The 26,128-nt window shown below is 39.1% G+C and overlaps 1 protein-coding gene across 4 annotated transcripts in view; it reads right to left on the bottom strand.

Annotated features, from left to right (window-relative positions):
- TOX (thymocyte selection associated high mobility group box) overlaps nucleotides 1–26,128 on the bottom strand; it is a 305,173-nt gene that overhangs the window by 21,850 nt on the left and 257,195 nt on the right. For all 4 annotated transcript variants that reach the window (XM_021089342.1, XM_021089343.1, XM_021089344.1 and 1 more), the window contains 2 exons: nucleotides 15,053–15,283; nucleotides 4,019–4,099 (listed from right to left, as the gene is read on the bottom strand). In XM_021089342.1, the coding sequence (XP_020945001.1) occupies nucleotides 4,019–4,099; nucleotides 15,053–15,283 (312 nt within the window). The remainder of the gene's footprint in view (nucleotides 1–4,018; nucleotides 4,100–15,052; nucleotides 15,284–26,128) is intronic.

Below are 26,128 nucleotides of genomic sequence, written 5' to 3'. Positions count from 1 at the left end.
ATATCCATGGCATATGGAGGTTCCCAGGCTGGGGGTCAAATTGGAGCTGCAGCTGCTGGCCAATGCCACAGTCATAGCAACACAGGATCCAAGCCTTGTCTGTGACCTACACCACAGCTCACGGCAACACTGCATCCTTAACCCACTAAGCAAGGCCGGAGATTGAACCTGCATCCTCATGGACACTAGTCGGGTTCATTAACCATTGAGCCATGATGGGAACTCTGGGAGAAAATATTTTTGAACAATGCAGCCAACAAGGGGTTAATATCCAAAATACACAAGCATCTCACATGGCTCAATATCAAAAACCAAACAACCCAATTAAAAAATGGCAGAAGACCTAAAGAGACATTTCTCCAAAGAAGACAATCAGAGAGCCAAAAAGATGGATCAGCAGTGCTAATTATTAGAGAAATGCAAATCAAAACCACTATGATGTATCACCTCACACCAGTCAGAATGGCCATATCATGAAAACACCTACAAGTAATAAATGCTGGAGAGGGTATGGAAAAACGGGAACCCTCTACACTGTTGGTAGGAATGTAAATGGGTGTAGCCACTATGGGAAACAGCATGGAAGTTCTTCAAATAGAACCACCATATGTGATCCAGAAATCCTACCCCTGGGCACATAGCTGGAAAAGATGAAAACTCTAATTCAAAAAGACACATGTGCTCCAATGTTTAAGGCAGCACTATGTACACAATGTACAAAAACAAAGACATGGAAACAACCCAAATGCCAACCTTTAAGAAGATGTGGTATATATGTGGTGTATATATTGTGATAAGCTACCAGGGAAAAGAATCTGAAAATATTTATGGATAACCGATTCACTTGGCTGCACACCTGGAAGTAACATGATATTGTAAATCATCCATACTTTAAGGGACCTGAGAAGAGAGAATGGCCATGGTTCCCCCTGACTTGTGGTGTTTGGAGGAGGCAGGTCAAGGATACTGTCAAGGCAGAGCGGCCCAGCACAAGGACTGTGGGAGGTGGAGGTCAATGCCGGGCTCGGGCACTGGTTACCTGAGTTGTGCTTTTCCTCTTAAAGGAAATGTTGACAGTCAAGCCTGCTTGGAGGGACACGGGGGTGGGGGCTGAGGGCTGTCACTCACATAACACTATCTTTTAAAAGTCTAAACCTGACCGAGCCATCCCTACTGAAACCCATTCAGGTCAGTGATGTCTGTCTCTTTGCGCAGAGAATAAAACCTGGCTCCTTTCACATCCTGCAAGGCCTTCATGACTTGCCCACCTTCCCAGATTCATCTCAGACCACAAATCCTCTGTAGGCTCAGCTCCAGCCACACTGACCTGCTCTCAGTCCAAGGAGGGATCTTTGTCCCCTCAGTCTGCACCTGCTCCACTGCCTTGCCGGCTCTGTGCCAGGCTCGCTCTGTCCTGGGAGTCCCTATCTTCCTTCCCCTCAGCTCCAATGTCACCTCTTCGAAGAGACTTGGCAACCACCCTATCGGGGGCCTTCCTTTATTTCCCAGAAGGCTTCGCTTCACAAATATCTTGGTCATTTATTACTTTCTGTTTTCACTAGTAGTCTCCCCAGATTGAAGAGAAACTCCTTAAGCCTGCCAGTTCTCCACCAAGCCCTCTGAGCCTGGCCTGGTGCTTGGCCCAGACCATGTGCCCAGGGAAGTTCACCAGATGAACACATGAATGAGTGAATGGGAAAGATGGAGCTTGGCTGGCACCATGGGGTTACCTGGAATTGTAACTGTTATTATCATGCAGCATTTTATGATTGCACCATTAGATCTTTCAGAACATACTAAAAAATTATAACAGAAAATATGTGCAAATATGAATGGCTATTATTTTCCTTGTGATAATTTTAAATGGAAAAGAAAAAAATTTTACATATGTTTTTCTGTGCAATTGGCTGCTAAATTTTCTGCACGTGCCTGCAAAGTTATACAGCAAATATCCTGTTCACGCACATTAGCAGGCCATTTTTCTAACTTGGGGAGGGTATTTAAATAACTTTTCTTCAATTTGTATACATACAATAGATAGCTGTACATAAATAGACATTCAACAGCTCCAGCAAAATTTCTACTGCCAAAGAGAAGAAAACATCAGAGTAAGCTGTAAAGAAAGTGCTTGGTTTTTTTAAATGTAGAAATGGCAATTCACAGCATTTACACAAATTGCCGTATACTGAGGGCTGCAACTCCAAGAATGAATGGTAAGAAAAGTTGCAGCTAGGAGCAAATCTGAGGACACTTGTTTTGAAAGTAAGGCTGAGTCAGAGTTATAGCCTTCTGGCAGTCTGTATAACATCAACCCGAGTGCTTTGTGTGGAGATTGAGACTTTATGTATTTTTTTCTTTTCTTTTTTTGCTTTTTAGGGCTGCACCCATGGCATGTGGAGGTTCCCAGGCTGGGAGTCGAATCAGAGCTGAAGCTGTAGGCCTACGCCACAGCCACAGCAATGAGGAATCCAAGCCTCATCTGGATTCTATACCACAGCTCATGGCAACACCAGATCCCTGACCCACTGAATGAGGCCAAGGGATCAAACCCACATCCTCATGGATTCCAGTTGGATTCATTTCTGCTACACCACGAAGGGAACTCCTGTCTTGATTTCTTACATGTAAAATGTTCTGAATAACTCTTCTATTTAAAATGCTCAAGAAGTGGGAGCTCCCTGGTGGTCTAGCGGTTAGGACTTGGTGCTTTCATTGCTGCAGCCCAGGTGTGATCCCTGGTCTGGGAACTGAGATCCCACATGAAGCTGCTGCACACCCTGGTCAAAGAGAAAAATGCTGCAGAAGAAATTCACCTTGGATGAAATAAGAAGAATTTATATGCCCCCTTACACTTTGGGCATATTAATCTGAATAAGACCAAGTGACTAACCCAATTTGGGGATATATCTAATACCTCACACCTTATTTTTTGCTATAGTTTTATATACATGCTCTGAATTCTATAAGTATACAGAGAGGTATGATGGTATCAGCAGAAAATATAAATAGTTTCAAAGGAGTTAGAAACATTAGAAAGTGTGAGATCCACAGTATGATAGTAGAGATGAGCTAGAAATTTTAAGGTTAAATAATAAATACTAAGTCTTCTCACAACATCATACATTAGAAGTAGAACATAAAGTGGCATGAGACCAAGGGTGCACTGAAATTCTATACACACTTGTATTTTGCGCTCTCCTTACTTCTCTGCATCATACATGTCATATATATTTTCCCTAAGAAAAACTCATATATAATTAGAGCTGTTGGAAGGGGAATGGGTATTTGTGGATAAAAGAGAAAGCATTTTTCGTGGGTGAATGGAATGAAGTCCAGAGCCCATGCCACACTGAGCCAAGTAACAGCCACATTTGGATTTAAGATGACACAGCTTCAGCTCTGAGATGGCCTCCCTGAGAAATCTATAAAAGGAAATGTAGCTTTAATAACCAACACCAGAGTTAACTCTTCAATATTTATAACAGAAAGGACACGTGTTTGAGATATTCCAAAGCATAAAATATTTTAGGCGGTATTTTCATTTTCAAATGAAGTTTTTTTTTTTGTTTGTTTGTTTTTTTGTTTTTCCCCCTGCTTGTTTGTTTTGGCAGGCTTACAGCCTAAAGCTGTTGTAATGAGGCTAGAATTTAAGACAGTTGGTGTCTCCTCAGCAGGGGCCAAAGAGATGGGGTTGAGGAGGTGGGGGTAGAAGGCAATTTAAGAGTGGAATATGGTGAAATAGAAAGTTGGCTCAAGATTAGGAATGCACTGTGACTAACCCAGAAAACAAATAATCCACAGATAGGTGGTATTACACAAAAGGCCCAGAGGATGTCTTTCTGGTCCTTTAGGTATGAACAAATATTTCCATAACATATACCTTTGTTCAGGATTTACTTATTTCAGCAAATAAGATTGTGCAGAAATGCTAAAGTACTCTTTTATGCTTTCAAATGACCATCATAGTCTGCAACAAGATGGCCACAATCCATCACAATATCACACAATTGTGCGTTACCTTGGATACAAGGCTGGCTCTGTACGCTGCTAGTTGCTTCAGATACTCCTTCTTTGCAGCCTCTGTTTTCTTTTTATAGACCTGTAACAAAGGGTCTTAAATTAGAAAGTGCATCTGCTTTTGTTCCAGGGAAGTACAATGCAGAATGGTAATTTTGTGTTCACACACACATACACACACAAGTATATAATATATATACCTCCCCAAAGATTGTTTTATTACTGAAACAAGTTTTTAAGAAATATATCAATAGACTAGATAAGAAAAAGATTAACGATAGTAAAATTAGCCATTTTGCATTAAGCAAATGAAAAGATTTATCTGTGTTACTTTGAGAGTGGAATTGTTGGCTTAGAAAGATACTATTGATGAAGGTTCCCAGGGAAACCACATGTGAGTAGAGAAGCCATTCATATTTATATGATGGGCAGACAATTCTTCAGTGCATTTGAGTCCCAAAATATATATGCTCTGTGCTAAATATAAAAGCAAGGACAATTCAAAGATGACGCATTACGTTCAATAAGTCAATCAAAGGAACAGTGATGGAGTTTGCAGTTTCATCACTATTTTAAAATTTTGTGCCTTGAAGTTCTAGTTTCAAAGACTCAGGAATTAGCGATGGCAGTGAAAGTCACACTTGGGAGTGGGCTTGGCACCCTGAGTGGCCAAGGATTGCATGTGTGTTATGCTGTGTTGTTGCTCTGGTCCTGCCCTTTCCAACAAAAACACTGGATGGCACGGCTCTGTGGACACCTCAGTGTGAAAAGGTAAAAGTGTTCTGAATTAGAAGTTGAGTTTACAGAAGCTTTTCATTTTTCAGAGGGAGTCAACTTGAAAATAAAATAAAATCATCCTAAATTGAGCGAAAGTATTGAAAAATAACTTGCTATAGGTTAAAGATGACATTGTTAAGTTAAACAAAAAAGTCATTAAAGTCAAAGATGAAAGATTAGCAAAATGAATGCACACGGTTGTCTGCTACCATTAAGTTCATTCTCTGAAGGCTTTAGAGTCTGTTTTTATCAATCTTTTGAAATCAGCCCTAATGAACAAAATACTTTTCACCATTGACTGTATCTTCATCAATATGACTATTTTAAATTTCCCACATCTTGAATTTTACAGCAGGGAATGAGACTTGGCTAATACTTTGCAATGCTGAGCTCAAAACCAGACACAGATTAGCATGAAAAGTGACTATAGAATTAGAGTAGTTAAATATAACTTATATCTAAAGACCAAATTTCTGTCAAAGTCGGCAGCAGAGGTCAATTTATGGTCTCTGATGTGGAAGGTGGTTTGCTGAGCTCAGTCTCCAACTGTGAAATTCAAGGTGTGAGAAATATTACTTACTCACGAATATTTTAATGAAAGCAGAACATTTTAGTTATGGTAAACAAATGAGTAACCTTGTCAACAATTATGAAGGACTCTATGAAATCAATGTGCTCCTGGTTCTCCCTTGGGGAGCCCTTCAGCCTTGTCTTTTATATTTGCCATTTGGTATAATAAAAGGCTATTAAATAAGGCTATTAAATTTAGTACAAAATTATAATCACTATGTCATCTTTACAATATATGGAACTAAAGAACCTAAAAAAAAAATTTTAAGTAAAAAGTCAGTTAATCCTTTGGTTCAATTACAGGAGAATTCTAAATTTACTGAGCTAATTACTAGAAGTCAAATTCAAATCCTTTTTTATACATGAAAACAAATAAATACTAGATTACAGTAAGTGTCTTTGAACAGTATGATCCATGTATATTATACGCTTTGGTTCAGCCACAGAAACACAGAGCCCTCCTGCTTTTTATTGATTTATTTCTTCAAAGACTGATTTCTGTTTGCACTTCTCCCTCCAATTTCTCCTCTAAGACATAATTTATAATTAATGACCTTAAACTGACAATGTTTACATTTACTTTTAATACCTTAAAACTGTGTCAAGAAAGGGTTTTTCTCCCACACAGATAGAAACCCTACTCAGGACTTTGAAGCAAGTATTTACCAAAAATATCTTTGATGGCAGTATGCATTTGTATACTCGAAGCATTTCTATTTTTTTTTTTATTAATATGCTAGTCCAAGTCCCAACTAGGGTTTATTTAGCTTCCAAAGGCAAATACAGACACTTGGGTCCATAGCACTGCCCAAAGCATCATTTTCTAAGTAGCACAGATAAGACGGTGTTGCCAGATGGCCTGATTGTAACATCCACCCTCTTTCTTGTATTTGGCTTCTACTGAAACAGCAACAGTGTTAACTATGGCGGGTCTCCCAGCGGTTAACATCCCACAAGGTGTTAACTTTCCTGAAATTTGTTGATTAACAACTGTAGGAGAGAGGTGGTAACGCAATGTGTTTCAGGCTGAATATGTGCCCCCTGGTTTCTCTGGGAGATCGATGTCTTTACAGGATGCCTGACTAGCATTCCGAGTGCCCTGTTTCCTACAAATGGCTCCCTGTCAGCTATTGATGATTGGCTATGGGGGAATCATCATACAGGCACCTAAATACCACTTTAGAAAAGAGTAAACTCATCATGTCACATTACATGGATTGATGGGTCTGCTCTTTCCTGAATAGCTGCAGATGTTCAGAGGGAGAATCAAAGGGTGGTAATTTCAGGAGGTGTATTTCTGCAATTGTGTTTAAAGGGTGGTATCCCAGATCAGAATTAAAATCTGAGGCAGTTTTCCTTGACAGTAATTTAGAATCTCCACCTTTGAGAACTACCTAATGGCTCAAATATTATTCACCCTGTACCTCTTTATGATGCTACCTTCTAAAATTGCACAAGGATCCTTGTGAATTCTATTGTTGATGGAAATGTCTGAAGAAAGACCTCAAATGTATGAGAGTGATAAAAACATAAAAATTCCACGTACCTAAATTCCTACTTTAGAACAGATATTTAAAAATCATCAGTAAAAATTTCCTCAAAATGTTTCGAAGCTCTGTTCATGGATAGTCTTCTGCTTGCAGAAACCAAAGATGATGCTGAATATACTGGGCAATGAAGAGCCTAATGCAATGACCAAATGTTCTAACCTAGGAAGATGGGTCTGATTTATGTCAAAGTTAGGTCTGGGAAAGAAATGGTCTCTCTCTCTCAGGGAAAGACAAATATTTTAAAGATATGTGATTCACAGAATAAATCTTAGTCCTTAGTTGAACTACAAGATGGCTTCCAAGTGGTCTACAGCTGTTTGAAATAAAGTGCAAAGTTGGCCAGATGAGGATTTAAAAATCATAATACATCATTTATCATTTTCCCTAGCTCATCCAAACACTTTTGAGTTCATCCTGTCCTAACTTAGGTATTTGCTGTGGTTATTCTAGGAAAGCTACCATATCCTATCTAAGAATTGCATCTTGGTGGTTAAACTAAAACATATGTATTGACTAAACTAAAACATACATCAGATAGCAATTCTAGAGAATCCAAATGCTATTCATGTAATCTAGGTGATTCAGTGAATCATTTTAAAAAATGCTCTACATACCAGCAGGTATATATGTTTTTATAGGCTAATAGTCTCTAATTAAAATCAGCAGTTCAGTATCACTGAATATGATCCATTCAAAAAGAAAAAAAAATTCTAATACAACCAGTCACTTTGCTTCTTTTACTTTCTGCTCCCTCACTCAATAAACCATCTAACGTATACAAAAAGTTACATCTTATATATACCATTTAATTCCATCTTCCTTCTTTTCGACTCTGGTCCTTAGTTACTCTCTAGTCATAGTTTATTTCAACTCTTTACAGTAATAATAATAATAATAAGGAAAACATAATTCTTCCAATTCTGGATTTTATTCAAATACCAAAAAAATAAAATTACAACGCATTTTTCTTTTTGGTTAACTACAAATGCAGCCTCCTCCCCCCATAAGTTCATATTTATAGAAAATGCTTAGACATTAGTTATATGTAAGAAATACTTTAATCACATTTCCCTGTCATATACTTGAGAAATTAACGTTTGCAATGTCTTTCAATGCTGTTACTATTTAGGACAGTTAGAGCAAGCACACCCATGTTTTACACAGACCTTTGTCCTTAAATGCAGTTCAGTTTCCATTTGTGTAACTTGCTCAGAATTTCTTAAGCATTCCAGAACTCGAAGAACTTTATAAAGTAGTATTCAGAGCATTAAAAATATATGACACAATGTGACAAAAATCTTGCTATCGATTCTTTTGGGGATCCATCGGATGCATCTAAATAGTCTACACAATGATGGTACATCCTGCTTCTGGAATGGCAGAGATCAGAAGCCAGCTCCTTGTCTGAAAAAATGGCTGCAAAATATTATCTGTCAACTAATTAAATGAAGATGACTGGGGTGAGTATGGTGTTTTCAATTATACTTAACAATATTTTGAGTACCTATTACATTGCCTGAATGATGTGAGACACTGAAGTTACAGAATCAAAACAATGCCTCTGTTGTGTGCATTTTTTGTGTCAGGCACTATACATACATATATGTAAATGTGTGTGTACACACACATATATACATAATGTGTGTATATATATATGTACAATCAAATTGCTGTGGTATCTAAGATCTGTCTTTGTTTTCACAGTGGCTCCTCCTGGTGCATGAGATCTCCCCTTGAAACCTCTCAGACCCCCAACTTCAGAGACCTGCCCTCTTTTGTTGATAGCAGAAGCCTCAGCAGTCGGGGCAGAGCTTGGTCCATTGTAGGTGCTCAGGGAATACTTATGATCAAGAGTATAATCCCTAGTCTCAGGTTTTTCCTTCCATGAGCCAACATGTGTGAGTGTGAACGGATAAAATACCGAATTGTATCTTCTAAATTAAGGTGGGCATCCATGGGAATCGAGGATTTGATACAGAGAGAGACAACCCACCCACTCCAAATGGGCTTACCAATAAAACATAGAGCACAACAGACTTGAGTGAGTATTATGTTCAGATTCTCTCCCTGCTGATGTCCTTGAACCTTTCAAGTGAGATATCTGCTCCGCCAGTGTGTGAGCATGGCTTATTTCTGTGTGTACTACATATGTTCACACCTACGAGGGCATGCAATAGTCCCATCTAAGTACCGGTAATACATGTGTACAAATTTAACTGTGATTAGAGGTAAAATATGCTTACCACTGCGTGTAATATTTCTAAATGCTGTTTCAAGTTTTTATGAATATAAACTCTTCTTCATTCTATAGTTTTTAAATGAACAACTGTTTTAAATATCCTTTACTTCCAGTTAAAAAAAAACTGGGGAAAATAACATAATATTTATAAGGAACTGGTCAAGATAAACACATGTGTGAATGTTACAGAGCAAGAGGATTTTAGTTAACCTTAAGTATTGTTGACATAAACCCCCAATTTTATCAGAAGACATGGGCTGGGTGGGTGGGGAGAAGCCTGGCAGCATCCCTGCAGTGGGTGTTGGAGCACCCGTGAGGAGTAAATGATTTGATTCCGTGGGCTCAGAGGATTTGTCAGCTGCCTCATAAGTATAATTCTGGCTCTTCATATCCCTGCTGCTTCTAATTTAGCAGGACAGGCTCATAATTGAAGCAAATTAACTATTTACACTTGCCACTTCTACCAGGGGAAGAGGACACAGCAGCAGGAAAGAATGAGTAGGAAATTACATTCTTCCCACTTGTGTCAGATCTGCCCTTATATAAACACATTAACAGTAATTTCATGAGGCGTCAAACATAGGAATAAATACTGAGGGATAAAATAATGAGGTGTTGCTATTGAGCTGAACTGCTATGGCTAATATCCTTGGATATGAATTATGCATCCTGAAAGAAGGCATATGTTACAATATTCAAACAGTTTCCCTGCAAGTGATATCTGCTCATTAGGCTCTGGATCTTGAGGTAAACCCACTCTCCTCTCACGACAGGGCTAGCATTTACAGGAGTGCAGCTCTCTGGGCACTGTGGGCTGTGGTTTCTCCTGAACACACCACACTCTGAACATGCCTTCCACTCCATTTTTAGTCTAACAGCATGTTTATTTAGCTCTTTGGCTGAAGCTTTAAAGCCATTTAATGTAATGTAAACAAGAACATTTTGTTTGTAATTTGCTAAATGTATTACAGCCCAACTGTGTCTCCAATTAGGAACTTAAGGTTCATTTAGTAATTTACATCTGGTTCTGATTTAAGGTGACTTTCTTTTCCCACTTAAGAGCTGACTTTCCACAGCTAAAAAGGACCCAAGAACACTTTATAGCTCTCTGGACCAATCCCTTCTGCTTCAAAGCTGGATGGACTCTTTAATTTAGTGGGGTTTGATTTGCTCTCTGTTGTCACTGTGGACTCAGATCCCAGACTTCAACGACCAGAATCAGAAAATTCAGAAATAATGGGAAGGGACGGGAAGTTTAGCTGGCCCCTCATAAACAAAGATGCTGAGGGTCCCTGAAACTCCAGAGTCTTAAACAAAAGGCGTAATCTGCTTATGTTATTATTTTTCTTTCTCTGTAGGTTTCTCAGTTAGTGAAAGGTAAGTAGCAAAGACCAACATCACAGCCACACTTATGTTTTATTTCCCTTTCTCCATCTGGTGCCTTTTAAAAACAACTTTTTATGCTTCTGCAATGGGCCCTCCATTGTCTTACGATTCATTAGCATTTAAAACCTCCACTGGAATCCCAAACACAGTCTTGCTCCCATTCCAGATTCAGCACCATCTTCCAAAGTATTAAAATGGAGAGATTTCTGATATGTGAAATCTGTTCAGTGGCTTTGGTAGGAATGATTCATAAGGGAGGTTTTGTGCTCCTGGAGGATTGTTATCACTTCTTTCAGCTTCCTTTTGATTTTTCTTCTTTGAGAGATTGTTCACAGAAACCAAAGTACATACAGTTTCTCACTCACCATGGCTTCTGAAAACAAAGCTCTGCCCTTCTGCATTGGCTTCCTCGCCCCGCCTAAACTCACAATGAGGAAACATGTGACACAAACATAGAGCAGTGCTATTAGTTCTGTTCCCTCTGGCTGGCAAGAAAACATTCAATTGTAATCTCACTAATAGCTGTTTTTCCTTAAATATTGTAATTTTCTGAGCCCCTAATAAGTCATCAATAATTTTGTCCATTTTCTGCAGTTTGTGTTTATATTTGTAGCTGTTCATAATTGTGGGCTATTATGACAACGGGATCTTTGAACAATCGTGGCGCATGAAATCCTCGCCTTCCTCTTGAACCAGCTGCCTACACAATGCCAGCCACATCACATGGGGCTGCTCTGTAACATGCACGTTTGTCCTAAATTCTGAAGTTTAACGGTCTGCCTCTAATCGGTTCCAGCAACATTCCTTTAAAAATACATAGCAGTATCTGTGGTCCTCAATTTGAATATTAAATGAGAGTAAAATACAATTAATTTAAGTTTGAAACAGAGATACTATATTATGTTGGCACAATGAGTCAACATAAAGGGAAAGAGCAGGTGGTAATACACCATAACAACACTTCTGGATATTTTGCTGAAATTCTCTTGATGCCCAAATGTGCGTCCTCGGCAGGCATGTTCACTTTGCTGGCGATTCTCGCACACTGGTGGAGAGGGGCTACCCCTGCCAGTGCAGTGAGCTCTTTTTGGTAATCGCGGCACCTGATTTCATCCATTTGACCCTCCCTCTCCTCGTCCCTGGGATGGACTTGCACCCCACGTGTGTCATAAATCATTCTTTTTTGGCATACTCTGCCGTCTCACTATTTTTATTTAGCAAGATTATTTTTTTAGAGGAAAGGATAAGCTAAGCTTGACTTCCCCTGTCAAGTCAAAGGAGTGGAAGGCATGTGGACAAACCATTTTTGAGTGACTGAGAGTGCTCCCAATACATGATTTTGGTAATGGTGCTCAAATGTTAAAATATTAACTTTCCTATAAGAGAAAAAGATAGTTATTTCTACTAAGACATTTCTCTAAACAATCTTAACATGATTTTAACTGGATTTTGATTATGAAATTTCTTTATAATAGACGACAGTTAAATAGGGTCAACTATTATATAATTTCATCCTTTAGTTATAAACCACATTCTTTCAGAAAACCCCAACTATTTCCATTAAGAAAGGACCCAAAGACAAATTAAGTTACTCACTGAATTGGGAATAAAAGAGAGGAAACTGTTTTGTCATCACATGTACACAATTAAAAAGCCTTAAATACTACATCATAACTGTGATCTCATCTCCATTAAAAGGCTCACCCTCAATTCTGAAAGGCAGAATGTGAGAATGGGAGTAATTTTCCCTTTTAACGTGATACTCAAGAACAGTGAATCTCATATTCTTTGGGTCTAAAAATACCTTATATGGTCAGACCAAAAAATGTGGAATATTTTCTCAGCATTCCCCTCTTGCTATAATAAAAATAAAAGACCACATTACAATAGAATTAGTGGGAAACCCCTACAGCTTTGGATTTGCTGCCTTGAGGAACTACCTAATTTTCATACCCATCGTAAGAACACTGTTCTTCTCCATTGGAGACGTGGGTATAGGCACTGACTTTGAATATTGATAATGTAAAGGACCAAACCTGGCTAAGGAAGAGCTCTGGAGACCTCCCCTCTTTAAACCCACTGGTCTTAAAACCACATGAATTCCTGTAGTAGATGTGGGAGATAATTAGGGAAAGGTACCTAGGTCAAGAAGATAGAAAAGAGGACTCAGATGGGTGACAGCACAGGCAACTCAAGTTTCTCGAAATAAAACTTCTGGCAGAGTGGAAGCTATAGAAGCTAAGGGGCAGACACGAGCCTTGAAGCAGCCTCCCAGCTCACTGCCGGGTCTGGGGTAGGGTGGAGGAAATCACGTGTGTCCTCTGATGCACAAGAGTTGCTGTCACAATCACAAGGGAGAGTGATCACTTTCTGGATGTCTCCTCTGTGAAATTTCATCTCACAAAGCCAGAGTTTACAGTATTGAAGCCTGGCCCTTGTCCAAGAACACACACAGGAGTTGTCGAAGCAGAGAGACAAGGACGTCCTGGTGCATGGACCATGGTGGAGTGGACACAGGGATGGGGCTGAGACTCCTGGTGGACGTGCACTGAGCTTCCCCATCTGCACAGCTCTAGTGAGTGGAGGGAGGAGCCGCTGTACAACCCTCCGTGAATGCCAACACCAACGGGGAGCCACTGACCCCAGCTGGGACAGAAACCAGCTCTAAAATCCACAAACTACTATATTAGGTTTTCAACAGAATCATAAAATACAACATCAACCATCTTCTTCATAGTGAGATTGTATGTTAATCAAGTGCACAGAGCATGTTCTGCGGTGTGTTTCCTGCCCTTGAGGACGACTCCTGCAGCATAGAGCTCCATGGGCTAGGCCTGTGCTTTCCTATGAAGCCCTTCCCTGGGCAGGCAATCATGAAAAGGACAGCTTTGGCTTGTAGAAAAGGGGGGTTGGGAGTTCCCCTTGAGGCACAGTGGAAACAAGTCCAATTAGGAACCATGAGGTGGCGGGTTTGATCCCCGGCCTTGCTCAGTGGGGTTAAAGATCTGGTGTTGCTGTGAGCTGTGGTGTAGGCCGGCAGCTGTAGCTCCAATTAGACCCCTAGCCTGGGAACTCCCATATGCCTTGGGTGCAGCCCCTAAAAAGCAAAACCAAAAAAAAAAAAAAGAGGGCTGGAGAGACCTGGAGGGGGAGGTTCTATGTTTTCTTAGCAACTGGTTTTATCATTTTTACTGTTACTGATTTCATGAATTTGTTAGGAACTGTAAGTGAAGGGATAAGTTTCTAGTCATAGTGTTTAATCTTAGACAAATCATTCAACAAAGCCAGGACTCTGTCTCACTCTCTGCCTCATCCCTGGGGGTCTAGAACAGTGCCTGGGGCATGTAGTAAATACTCAACAAATATTTGGTGAATGAAAAAATGAATTAATTTAAATTAACTATTTGACCCCGTTTCATAATCTGCAAAGTTTAGATAAAAGTACCTACAAGTATTAAGCAGAACAAATAAGTCATGTAGAAGTGTTCTTGAAAGTATGAAACATGATATACATTATGGATGTTGACATATTCACCATGTATAGATACTTATAGATGTACACATATTTGAAGTGTTCTGCTTCTTACACACTTCCCTGGACCTGATGAAGAGAGGGTAAAGGTCTCTTATCAAGCACCCAGTAGGAGACTAGCCCATCATTGATGCAATCCAGGATTTTGCATCAGCTAAAGCTGCATCTGCATAATCGATTCAGTGACTAAACTTTAATGATAATACTTGTCTAATTTCTCTTTGTGAGAAAGAAAATCTAGATGGTGACAATGACAACCGTGTCCCTGGTTTAGAAATCCGGGATCAATACTGCTTCTCCGCTGAGGTGGGCTACATCTACGTACTGACCTCTTTTCTCCATGATTCCCATCCTCCTTAAGATCTCCTGGGCTACCTACGCCACGGCAGAGATGCAAAGCATCTCAAGTGCTCCCCACCCCAGCATGGTCCTCAGTCACACCACAACAATCCACAAGAGAAGAAAATACCGAGCATCTGGCCCCATTTAATCCAACCTAGAAACATGGCACAAGTGGGACTGAATAACATGTCTCGTGGTCTTCAGAGAATGGCTAAGGGCAGAAACTCTTTTTTAAATTTGAGGTTCATTCAGGAAAGAGTAAAGAAGGTTTTTAAAAGAGGTCATCAAAGAAGTGCTGAAGAGAGAGGTGGACAGTTTTCAAAATTCTTCTGGTATTTTTTCAATCTTCAGGGTCACACTGGCAATAGTAAGCAATGATGTAATTCTGGCTGGGATGTGGAAAAGTTCCTCCAAAAGTAACTACACTAGATAAACTCTGCAACAAAGGGACTACCGTGCTATTTATAACACAGAAATAAAGGAGTACAAAACTATGTCAAAGTCCCCTGGTTCTTATGAGGCCTATTCTTATCCTCAGGTCTAGGGTCTGAAGAACTCATCCAGTGTCCTCAGAAGCCACTTCTCTAGATTGCATATATTTTCTCAAATCCACTCACTCCATTTTGCATCTTTTCTTACCTGTTTTTGCTCTTCTCCTAAACCATCCCACATCGAAGCCACAATTTTAGAGACTTCACCAAAGGTAGCATTTGGATTTTGGCCCTTGATGGCAGCCTGAGTATCACGAAAGAATAATGCGTAGGCAGACACAGGCTTCTGGGGCTCATTAGGGTCCTTCTTCTTCTTCTTTTTGGGGGTTTTTGGTTTTTTCCCCATATCAGAGGCAGGTCGCTTCTCTCCACCATTGATCTGCAATAAAACAAAATCTGAATTGTAGAAGAACTAAGAAAATTTGTGGACAAATCATGCAGCTCTCCTTTGAGACTTTTAATCACACAAACATGGACAGTCCTAAGGGATACTTGGTTTTGTTGCCGTTTTTAAAGTAAAACCTCATACTTTATATAATTTTCACATTCATCCTTTTCAAGCCTAATGTACATAGCTTTAAATAATTTTATTGTCATTCTTTATAACACCGCTGTACTGTTAGATATCATCCTTTAACTCTCTGAACTTTTCCTTTTTCTCATTCAGGAAGCTGAATAACGAGCAGCATTATGACTGTGACAGCAGCAGGTTCCCCGTGCAGTAACCATTGTACGAACAATCTAACCTGTTTCTTTCCGAGTTCATCCTTTTCCTCCTAATTATGATTTTTTTTTTTTGTCTTTTGTCTTTTCAGAGCCGCACCTGCAGCATATAGAGGTTCCCAGGCTAGGGGTCTGGTTGGAGCTGTAGCTGCTGGCCTACACCAGAGCCATAGCAATGCCAGATCTGAGCCACATCTGTGACCTACACCACAGCTTATGGAAACACCAGATCCTTAACCCACTGAACGAGGCCAGGGACTAAACCTGCAACCTCGCGGTTCCTAGTTGGATTCGTTTCCACTGCACCACAATGGGAACTCCCCTAATTATGATTTTTAAATGGTGATGGGTAACATGCCCAATGAATAAAGTTGAATGGCTTCTGGTATTGCACTTAGGTCTATAAGACGCTGCTCAGAAGGCCTAGCAATGCTCATAGCTTGGAGAATGGCACAGTCTAGACCCTAGGTAGTGCTGTCCAACAGAACTTTCTGCAGTGAGGGTAAGGTCCTAAAATCTGCACTACCCAGTATGGTAGCCATTAGAGACACGTCACTAATGAGCATATGAAACACGGCTAGCAGGAATAAGAAACAAAATTTTAAATTTTTATAGAATTTTAATTGCTTTAAATTTAAATAACCACATGTGGCTAGTGGCTACCATACTGGAGAGTGGACCTCTGGAAACTGGATTCTAAGATGTTCTAAACATTTCTAGAACAGCTCTAATACTCAGAGACAGGTTCCATTTTCTCCCTATGTCCTTAAATATGACTATTTGAATAATCTGAATCGCTATTCTGATGCAAATATAAAACACACACAAATGTATTTAAGACATTTATATTTGAATATTAACTCTGATACTAATTATATGTCACGTCACTTCATCCACCTCCATAGAATTAGAGATTTGGATAATATCACTTATATGTGGAATCTAAAAACTGATACAAATGTACTTATTTACAAAACAAAAAAGATTCATAGACTTTGAGAACAAACCATAGTCCCCTTTGGTAACCAAAAATTTGTTTTTGAAGTCTGTGAATTTGAGGGGATAAGTTAGGAGTTTGGGATTAACATATACACACTACTCTATATAAAACAGATGACTAACAAGGACCTACTGCATAGCTCAGGGGACTCTACTCAATATTCTGTAATAACCTGTAAGGAAAAAGAATCTGAAAAATTATGGGTATGTGTAATCACTTCGCTGTACACCTGAAACTAATACAACATTGTAAATCAACTGTACTCCAATACAAAAGGAAAAGAAAAAGAATGAGACTTGGAATCCTCTTTCCACATGCCTCCCCTGCCAGCATAAAGGTCCACGTGCAGTGTCTTCTGATGGAGTCACCTTTTCACGCGAGGTTCTGCACCCTCACCTTCTACTGTTGGGATTGTTGTTGCTTTTCACTCTTAGTGAACGATGTAGTAAGTATCTTATTCAGATAAATTTCTAGGCAGGGTAATTTGTGTAAAATAACCACCACCATTGGAGAGGAAGCATGATATCCTGAGAGGCCAGGGGATGTGACATCAGAAGATGCACACTCATGTCTTCCTCTACTAGTTTTGGCTGTGCAATCTTAGGGCAAACCATGCAACTTCTCTGGGCCTACATTTTCTCTACGACAGACCAGCTGCAGTGAGATTTTGTGATTACTGAGATGATATATATTTAAACATGTTTAAAACCTTAAAATGATATTCAGATATTAATTATGACACAGTAGTAACTTTTTTTGAATGAATGGAAAGAAATGATCTGAATGCTAATTCGTGATGCCATATGGCCACAGTTTAAAGACGTGCCCCAAGAACCAAACAGAGACAGGAAAAAAACCTAAGTGAATTCTTTGTCTTTGTCTTTAGTGAGAATGTTATTGAGAAGATTATCTTTTGAAACTGTCTACTGAAGCCGACTGAACGACCCCACAGGGACAGGACGCTCTGAACCAAGCTGACAGGCTAATGCGGATTAACACTTGAAGGGAGCTTCCCCAGGATGGATTTGAGGTGATCCTGTGAAATGACTTGGGTCTCAGGTAAGTCACTTGAGACACACAACAAACAACCAGAACTTTCTTTTTGCCCTGAGGCTACAAAGAGCCATATCTTTCTCCTCCTAGTGGCTATGCTAGCTGCAGGCAGCTGTGGTAACTCACTGCAGTGTGCCCTCTATCATTTGGCTCTCAGTAAGGTCGCTGAGGTCCACACTGCCAAATCCAAGGGACCATCTAGTCTTCATCTGACCTGATTTCTCACTGTGAGCATCCTCTCTTCCAGAGGTTCTGGGACATCACAGACTCTGGGTTTTAGGTCTACCTCACCGTCCTCACTGTTCATTTCTAGGCCCATCCTCTTCCACCAGGGCATTACTTGGTAGTGCTCCTGATGGTTTTTGCTGTAGACCGTCTTCTCTTACAAGACTGTACTTAGGGAGTCTCGTAAGGTGCAGGATTTCCGTTACCATTTGTGGGTGGATGAGTGGCAAATTCATTTCCTTTGAACTTTGAATGCATGGAAACAATTATTATTTATTTGTTTTTATAATTTTTATTTTTTCCATTATAGTTGATTTAAGGTATTCTGTCAATTGCCATTTATGACTTTATTTGCAAGTCTTAGAGATACCTCAAACTTCAGTCAAGATATTCACTTGTGTAGTTCTATACACTTGCCTTTGTAGCACATATAAAAATTTGAGTTATACAATAATTTACGTAGTTAGATCTTCTCTTGTTCGAGTCTAACCACCACGGGGGCCAGTCCACATCTAATTTTACTCACCAGCATTTATTATGGTTCTTGACACCTAGTACGTGCTTAATGTTTGTTAGAACAGTTAAAAAAATAATAACAAAATATAATGCAATTCAAGGAATGAATGAATTAAAGTATGAATGGTTTTGTTACAGGAAATCAGGCCTCACTAATTTACCTGAGTACTTCAGGACAGGAAGTAAATATGTGGCAATACAGAAAACGTGGACAGATTTTTAGAGTATTTGACATGCTAATAGTAACTGGGTTATAGGCTAAGTCTTTACGATTTTCTTTATATTTTCTACAATTTCCAAATATTCTAAACAATTTCTAAATATTCTAAACATAACCATTCCTATATTCAAAATAACAAAATATCAAGAAGTCAAATAAAAAGGATTCAAGAAAGACTACAATGGGAGTTCCTGTAGCGGCACAGCAGAAATGAATCGACTAGGAACCATGAGGCTGTGGGTTCCATTCCTGGGCTCGCTCTGTGGGTTAAGGATCCAGCATTGCCGTGAGCTGTGGTATAGGTCACAGATGTGGCTCAGATCTGGTGTTGCTGTGGCTGTGGTGTAGGCCGGCAGCTGGAGCTCCAAATCAACCCCTAGCCTGGGAATCTCCATATGCCACGGGTGCGGTCCTAAAAAGCAAGAAAAAAAAAAAAAGAGAAAGACTGCAATGAAGAATATTAACAATGAAGGTTGATCATAACAATATTATGATCATATTTCATCAAGGTCATATTTTATCAAGGACCGGGAATATTCAGAAAGACTGCAATGAAGAATATTAACAATGAAGGTTGATCATAACAATATTATGATCATATTTCATCAAGGTCATATTTTATCAAGGACCGGGAATATTCAGACATGGGAACAAAGTGTAGGGAAATGAATGTGTACGCATATGGAATATTTACGTGGGCTCATTTTATTTTTCATTTTAAATTTTAATTGAAAAAATTAATGATCTGACACACCGAAATCTCCATGATTTCAGATTATATCAATATTTTTGGAAAATAATCAAATGTCAGTTATGGAGATAAATTTCCTATGATTCAATGTAAATTTTTTTTTTTTTTTTTTGGTCTTTTCTGGGGCCACATCACGGCATATGGAGGTTCCCAGGCTAGGGGTCCAATCGGAGCTACAGCTGCTGGCCTACGCCACAGCCACAGCAATGCGGGATTGGAGCCTGTGTGCGACCTACACCACAGCTCACGGCAACGCCAGATCCTTAATCCATTGAGCAAGGCCAGGGATCAAATCTGCAACCTCATGGTTCCTAGTTGGATTTGTTAACCATTGACCCACGACAGGAACTCCTCAATGTAAATGTTTTTATTCAAAGATTTACCAAAACAAATTAGTTTCTCTCTTCCATTGTCCAAAATTGTGTTTGAACTGCTGATCTTCACACTTCTTTTATTTCTCTTTTTTGATTTTTTTGCTTTTTACGTTCACACCTGCAGCATGTGGAAGTTCCCAGGTGAGGGGCTGAATTGGAACTATAGCTGCCGGCCTAAGCCACAGCCACAGCAACTCGGGATCTAAGCCGCATCTTCGACCTACACCCCAGCTCACAGCAACGCTGGAACCTTAACCCACTGAGCAAGGCCAGGGATTGAATCCACATCCTCATGGATACTAGTAAGGTTTGTTACTGCTAAGCCACAATGGGAACTCCCGCTTCTTTTCTTTTTAAACTGGCATTTTCTCAACATGGTACAGGTCTTAGATATACTGGATAGGCAACATCCTGTGGTAAGAGAAAGGACAGTTATCTTCGTGCTGGATAACGTGGCCCTACTTTTTAAGGATTATCTGTGGAAGCAGGAGAACCTGCTACTGCCAGTAGGAAGCTCTAAGTGTCAAGTGCATGAAAACAACAAATTACTCTTTTGAGGCAACATACAGCAACCCTATAGGAAACTAAACAATTCCATGCAGCCCATCAATTAGGTTTGTTTTCTGGAGGCTTCCCCTATTTTCCTAGATTGTCCTATAGGATTAGCCAGATGAAGGCTTCTCTTTTAGTAGAAACAGGGCTTTCATGATTTCTGCCTCTGTATTTTCAAGGCTCAGGAGACATCATTTATGCATTACGGCATGTCACCCTGAGGCTTCAACGGTATATCTGATCGTGTACCTGAGAGGCACTAAGCTGTGAAGTTGGGGTGTCGTCCCCCATTATGGCCAGACTATAGTGTCAGCCTCATGACATTATATCAGCTTTATCTTTGCAATGCCTGAAAGTGAGAGCATACTGATATGCTGTCCTTTTAAATACTCACGGTTAACCTCAGTTTGAATTATCTGCCATGCAAGAAAACTAGCATCTGAGTGGGCCAATCTATAGGATACACAAAAATATTCATTTCTCAAGATTCACTGCCTGTCCTTCAGTAATTAAACTCTGTTGCTAAGACTATATTCTTGGATCATAACAGTCTGACCACTTATAAAACTGCCCTCACAGAACCAAGCTATGATTTAAGATAATGCCCTTCACCAAAAGCTGATATAAGAGGAAAAAACAAAAATAAAAATTACGTATGAAAGTTTATTTATTTTTTTTAAATAGAGTATTCTTTGAAGGAATCTTTTTCTTACTTGGTATTCTTTGTATAAAGACCTGCAGAAGTGTACAATGTCTGCTTTTAGGATGCAATACAACAGGATGTGGTTCCCAGTTGTGTTTTGATGTCTAGTGCATCCACACATGTGAGCAGGGCTGGATGAAGTGAAGGCTTCTGCCACATGAATACTGGGCATTATCTCCTGATATCTGGGCATCTTATTTTTTATTTTGCATTTTGCTTGTGTTTGGGAAGGCAGAGAAGTGAGCTGCTATTTTAGATTCTGTATAGTGAACTGGGAATTTGTCAGGCTTACTGTCTGGAGGTAGTTTCATCACATGTTTGAAAACCACATGGCCATTTCTCATATGCAAAGCCTCTCTAAAGAAAGAAATGTTGCTATAATTTGGATCCACTTACATGCTGGGAATGGACTTCATTTTGAAAGACACCTGGCTTTTCTGACCATCAACTATTTGGAATGAACACAATGATGATGAATATAGCTGTGGTGGAAAAATTAGCTAAATGGATTTGTAGTATGTTTCTGGACCTTAATTTTGAGTATTGTCTGGATCCTGAATTCTTACTTAGATGGATGAAAGCTTATAATTTTATGTCCTAATTTTCTAAAAGACTCTGATTTCTGCAGTCTAGGGCAGCGCTATCTCATGGAATTTTCTGGAAAGATGGAATGTTTTCTACACTGTCTGAAAGAGTACTAACTAGCCAAATGTGGCTATGGAGCATGTTTGGCTAGAGCAACAGAGGGACTGAATTTTTTGTTTAATTTTAATTAGTCAAATTGAAATATACACAGTCATGCTGGCTAGAGGCTACTGTATTAAACTGTACAGCACTGTGTATTGGGCACTGTTTGAGAGGACAATATTTCCTGGATTCCAAGACTTAAGAATTAAATTTAATTCCAACATCATAATCTTTACAACACAGAAGGAACCATATAATGCAAAAATATAAAGTGCAAGCACACTGAGAGTAAGGACAAGGTCTTGTTAGTTCCCCACCCTCACACAATCAGCATGGGGTCTTTTTTTTTTTTTTTTTTTAGGGCCACACCTGTGGCACATGGAGGTTCCCAGGGCTGGGGGCAGAATCGGAGCTACGGCTGCTGCGCTACACCACAGCTATAGCAACAGGGATCCGAGCTGCATCTGTGACCTACACCATAGCTCACTGCAATGCCAGATCCTTAACCCACTGAGTGAGGCCAGGGATTGAACCCACGTCCTTATGGATCCTAGTTGGGTTTGTGACTGCTAAGCCATGATGGGAACTCCTTAACTGCTTTCTTAATCAAGTAACTACTCTGTTCTGATATTTCTTATTACAATTTAGGAATTTTAATTCTATGTAGAAAGAAGGTCTCTGTACATCACAAGGCCAGGGACTGAATCTGCATCCTCATGGATGCTAGTTGGGTTTGTTTCTGCTGCGCCACCTTGGGAACTCCAGCATAGGGACTTACATGCAGTGAACATCACAAATTCCCATCCCTGTGTTCTACAGCACTGGGTAAAGGCTTAGAATCACAAGGAAAGCACATATAAAAGTTGCATGAACATCACAGCAACTAAGAACATGGCTGAGTTCAGGTCCTAATTGTAATCCTGATTACCCACAGACTTATTTCACATTCAATTAAAGCACTAATGAATAAACAAACATACACAAACACATAAAGATACTGCTCTCACCTAAGCTTTACACAGATGCATGTACTTCATGTAACTTACTTGTAGACATAGATTTATTTCCAAAATCCCTAGAGGTGTCCTTATGCTTCTGGTAATCCACCTCCTGTCATGTCTTATTGCTTAATTACAATGATATATTTAACTTATTTATCACAAGAAAACAGTAATTTTTCACTTTAAAAAAGCATGTGTTAATGGTATTACTGAGATAATACTTCTTAAGAACACAGAGCACAGGAGTTAAGACTCTCAAGAAAAGAGAATCACTGATATTGAAATGTCCCTGGAGAAGTTAGAAACATCTATGAGCATATTTAAAATAAACTGCTGCAGTCCCAAAGCCTTTAATGGAGCTGGGAGAGCTGTTTAATGCACACTATCTTGCAGTAATCGCTGTAGTTTAAAATAGATTTTAATCAAGCACCATCTGCATAATAGGCTGAACAAACAACATAGAACTCCACTTATAACTCTTATCATATAAAGTAAATATTATAAAATCTTCACCATAGAAACAGGGCATATCACAGCACTTTTTGTGATGGTACTCTTTCTGGAAGTGAAATATTTTGCTACTCAAATTAATTCTCTCTTTTCTGTCTAAACTATACCATCTAAAATCCCCTTTTGAGAATAAATTTAAATAAGCACAGGAAGTAAGTCATCTAGTTACTATGAAGTCAGCAAGGCTGTAATACTTCTTTCATTTTACAATCAGGTTTATTAATTTCATTAATAATAACAGTACCTTCAATGACTCAAAATATCAATTAGAGAAAACCATATATGAAATGTTATACTCTTGAAATGATTCATGAGCGCAGGACATTGTACCAGTATCACAGTCTGTAAAGAAAATGCATTTTTTAGGATTCTTGATTCTGCCAAACATAACTGATCATTGTTGTAGGATGAGGTTAGCAAAAACACTCAGTGGCCTTATGTAAGGTAAGAACTTTGGGCTACTGTCCAGAAAAATCACTTTGAAGTGAAGTAAAGATTTGACTGTAATCATATACACCTGTTACATTTATCGGTTGTGTCCGATTCGTGTGGTCTTTTCTAAATTTGCCAGTCTAGGGCAGTGTTTACTTCTTGAGGGTTTCCCCAGCCTGACAAAGAAGGCACAAGTGCTGAGATAGGCTTTTGATGAATAAAATGACAGGGCCTATGTATAGTCTTGCTTGAATTTTATTCCATGACTTAATCAAGAGTGCTCAGTCATCTAGGGTATAGATCACTCAAGGATAAATACACCTTCAGAGTACCATATCCTAGTTTAATTTAATTGCTTAAGTGGATTTTAGAAACAATTATTTGGAATGGAGTACTAACTGGCCATTCCACTTCATTTTATTATTTTTTTCAGAACTACTTTGTTAAGCTGAGCCTTAACCAATTTGATAATTTTTTCCTTTCTCTTTTTTGGCTGCCCTGTGGCACATGGAGTTCCCAGGCCAGGGATCAGATCTGAGCTACAGTAGTGACCTAAGCTGCAGCTATGGCAATGCCAGATCCTTATCCCACTGTGTCAGGCCTGGGATCTAACCTGTAACCCAGGGCTCCCAAGACACCACCAATCCTGTTGCGCCACCATGGGAACTCCTGAGATACTTTATTTTTGATAACAACAACAAGTATATATTTTCTCAGTTTCTGGGATCTAAGAAATTCTTTAAAAGTATCATGCACAGCATATTATCTGAAGTGTTTAACAACTGTATCCATGTGGAAAATGCCATACCTTCAAGACCCAATTTTAAATATTCTGTCCCAATGCTAGATAATGTGACTTGACATTTGGTTCCAACACTGCATGATTTCACTTAATGTTTATAGAAACCTGTCTGCTTATCATTTTTACTTTATTCCAGGAATCATCTAGTCTTCAGAACAGTGGTAAGTAAAAAGTACTTTTCTAAAGGCTTTTTAAACTGTTGCTCTAGTGACATCCTATTTTCTTTGAGGAAAAACCAAAACCAAAACAAAACCTCTTTCTGTCCAGTAATACACATGCATTGATGAACCAGCAAATTAGCACAAAAACTCTTTTAACAGGGACCCAGAGAGGTAAGCAGAGTGCTGACACCACCTTTCATCTTGAAGACAGTTGCTAAATCTGGTGAAACTGAGTCAAAGCCACAGTAAAGAGCAGACAAACGCCATGGCTGACCAACAAAAGTGGATGTTTAATGAAAGGTTCCTATTAAAAGTCAGGACAGAAAAAAATTAGACTTTCAGGGCAAGGGTGAAATAAAACGATTTCCCTTACATTTTCCCTCGTGACACCTGCCAGGATGATATTGAGTGAGAGGGGAAGAATACCTTTTGTGATAATTTACAAACAGAAGCCAGTATTTGTAAGGCCTTACGGCCTGAATGCACACAACTTGGGTGATCCGAAAACTTTAAGTCCAAAGTGGTTCTAGATTGTGATGGTCTAAGTAAGATGCTTGGCAGAAATAAACACAAATCATCTTTAGAGGCGTCCACTTTCAAACGAGGTCTAACAGAATTCTCAAAAAATTCTAATGAATATTGGCTCTTACTCCAAAAGCAAAAAAGTAAAATGGAACAAGGCGTTAAAACTTGGTGCCAGCAGCACCAATAGACTCAGGCTCCCAAAGGCTTCACATACTGGGATTAGCAAATGCTTAGAGGAAAAACAGATTGTCTATGGATAAGAGGAAGCATTTAAAGATAAGTCCAAATAGATTTGAGAAAGAACCAAATAAAACTAGAAATATAAAATAACCGAAATTAAAACCTCGATACATCAGATTTAATTTCAGATTTGATATAACAACAAACTGAATTATGAACTGGCAAATTGATACAAACAAATTAATCAGGAGGTAATGCAGAGCAACAAGGAAACAGAAAATATGAAAGAAAAGAGTCATGGAGGATAGGATGAGAAAGTCTAGCATTTATCTTGTCAGAATTACAGACTGAGAGGGGAAGAAGGGGGTAGAGGAAATATATGAAAAATTCCCAGAATGGATGAAAACCAGAAATATTTACATTTGGGATAAATTGAAAGAAACCCATATACTACACAGTGAAGCTGCAGGACACCAAAGGCAAGAGAAGGTATCAAAACTAGTCAGAGAATACAGGCAGACTGCTTTCAAAGGAAAGGCAGCAAGGAAGTAAAATTCTTAAAAGCAATAATGAGAACGAGAATTCAGTGGAGCAATATATTATCTTTGCAACGACAGAAGAGAATCATCGTCAATCTAATGTATTATTTCCCTCGTGAAAACCCTTTTTAAGGTAATCATGTTCCCAATAGATTATCATGAGAGAAAATTTAAAAGGCATAAGGAAAATTACATCAGATGAAGAAATATATTTTATATATGAATAAATCTAAAGGGCTGTAAAAATAATGAAAATAGTACTTCATTGAG

The sequence above is a fragment of the Sus scrofa genome, chromosome 4 (assembly GCF_000003025.6).
Source record: "Sus scrofa isolate TJ Tabasco breed Duroc chromosome 4, Sscrofa11.1, whole genome shotgun sequence".
Lineage (NCBI taxonomy): Eukaryota > Metazoa > Chordata > Mammalia > Artiodactyla > Suidae > Sus > Sus scrofa.
This window is presented reverse-complemented; position numbering and strand designations above follow the sequence as displayed.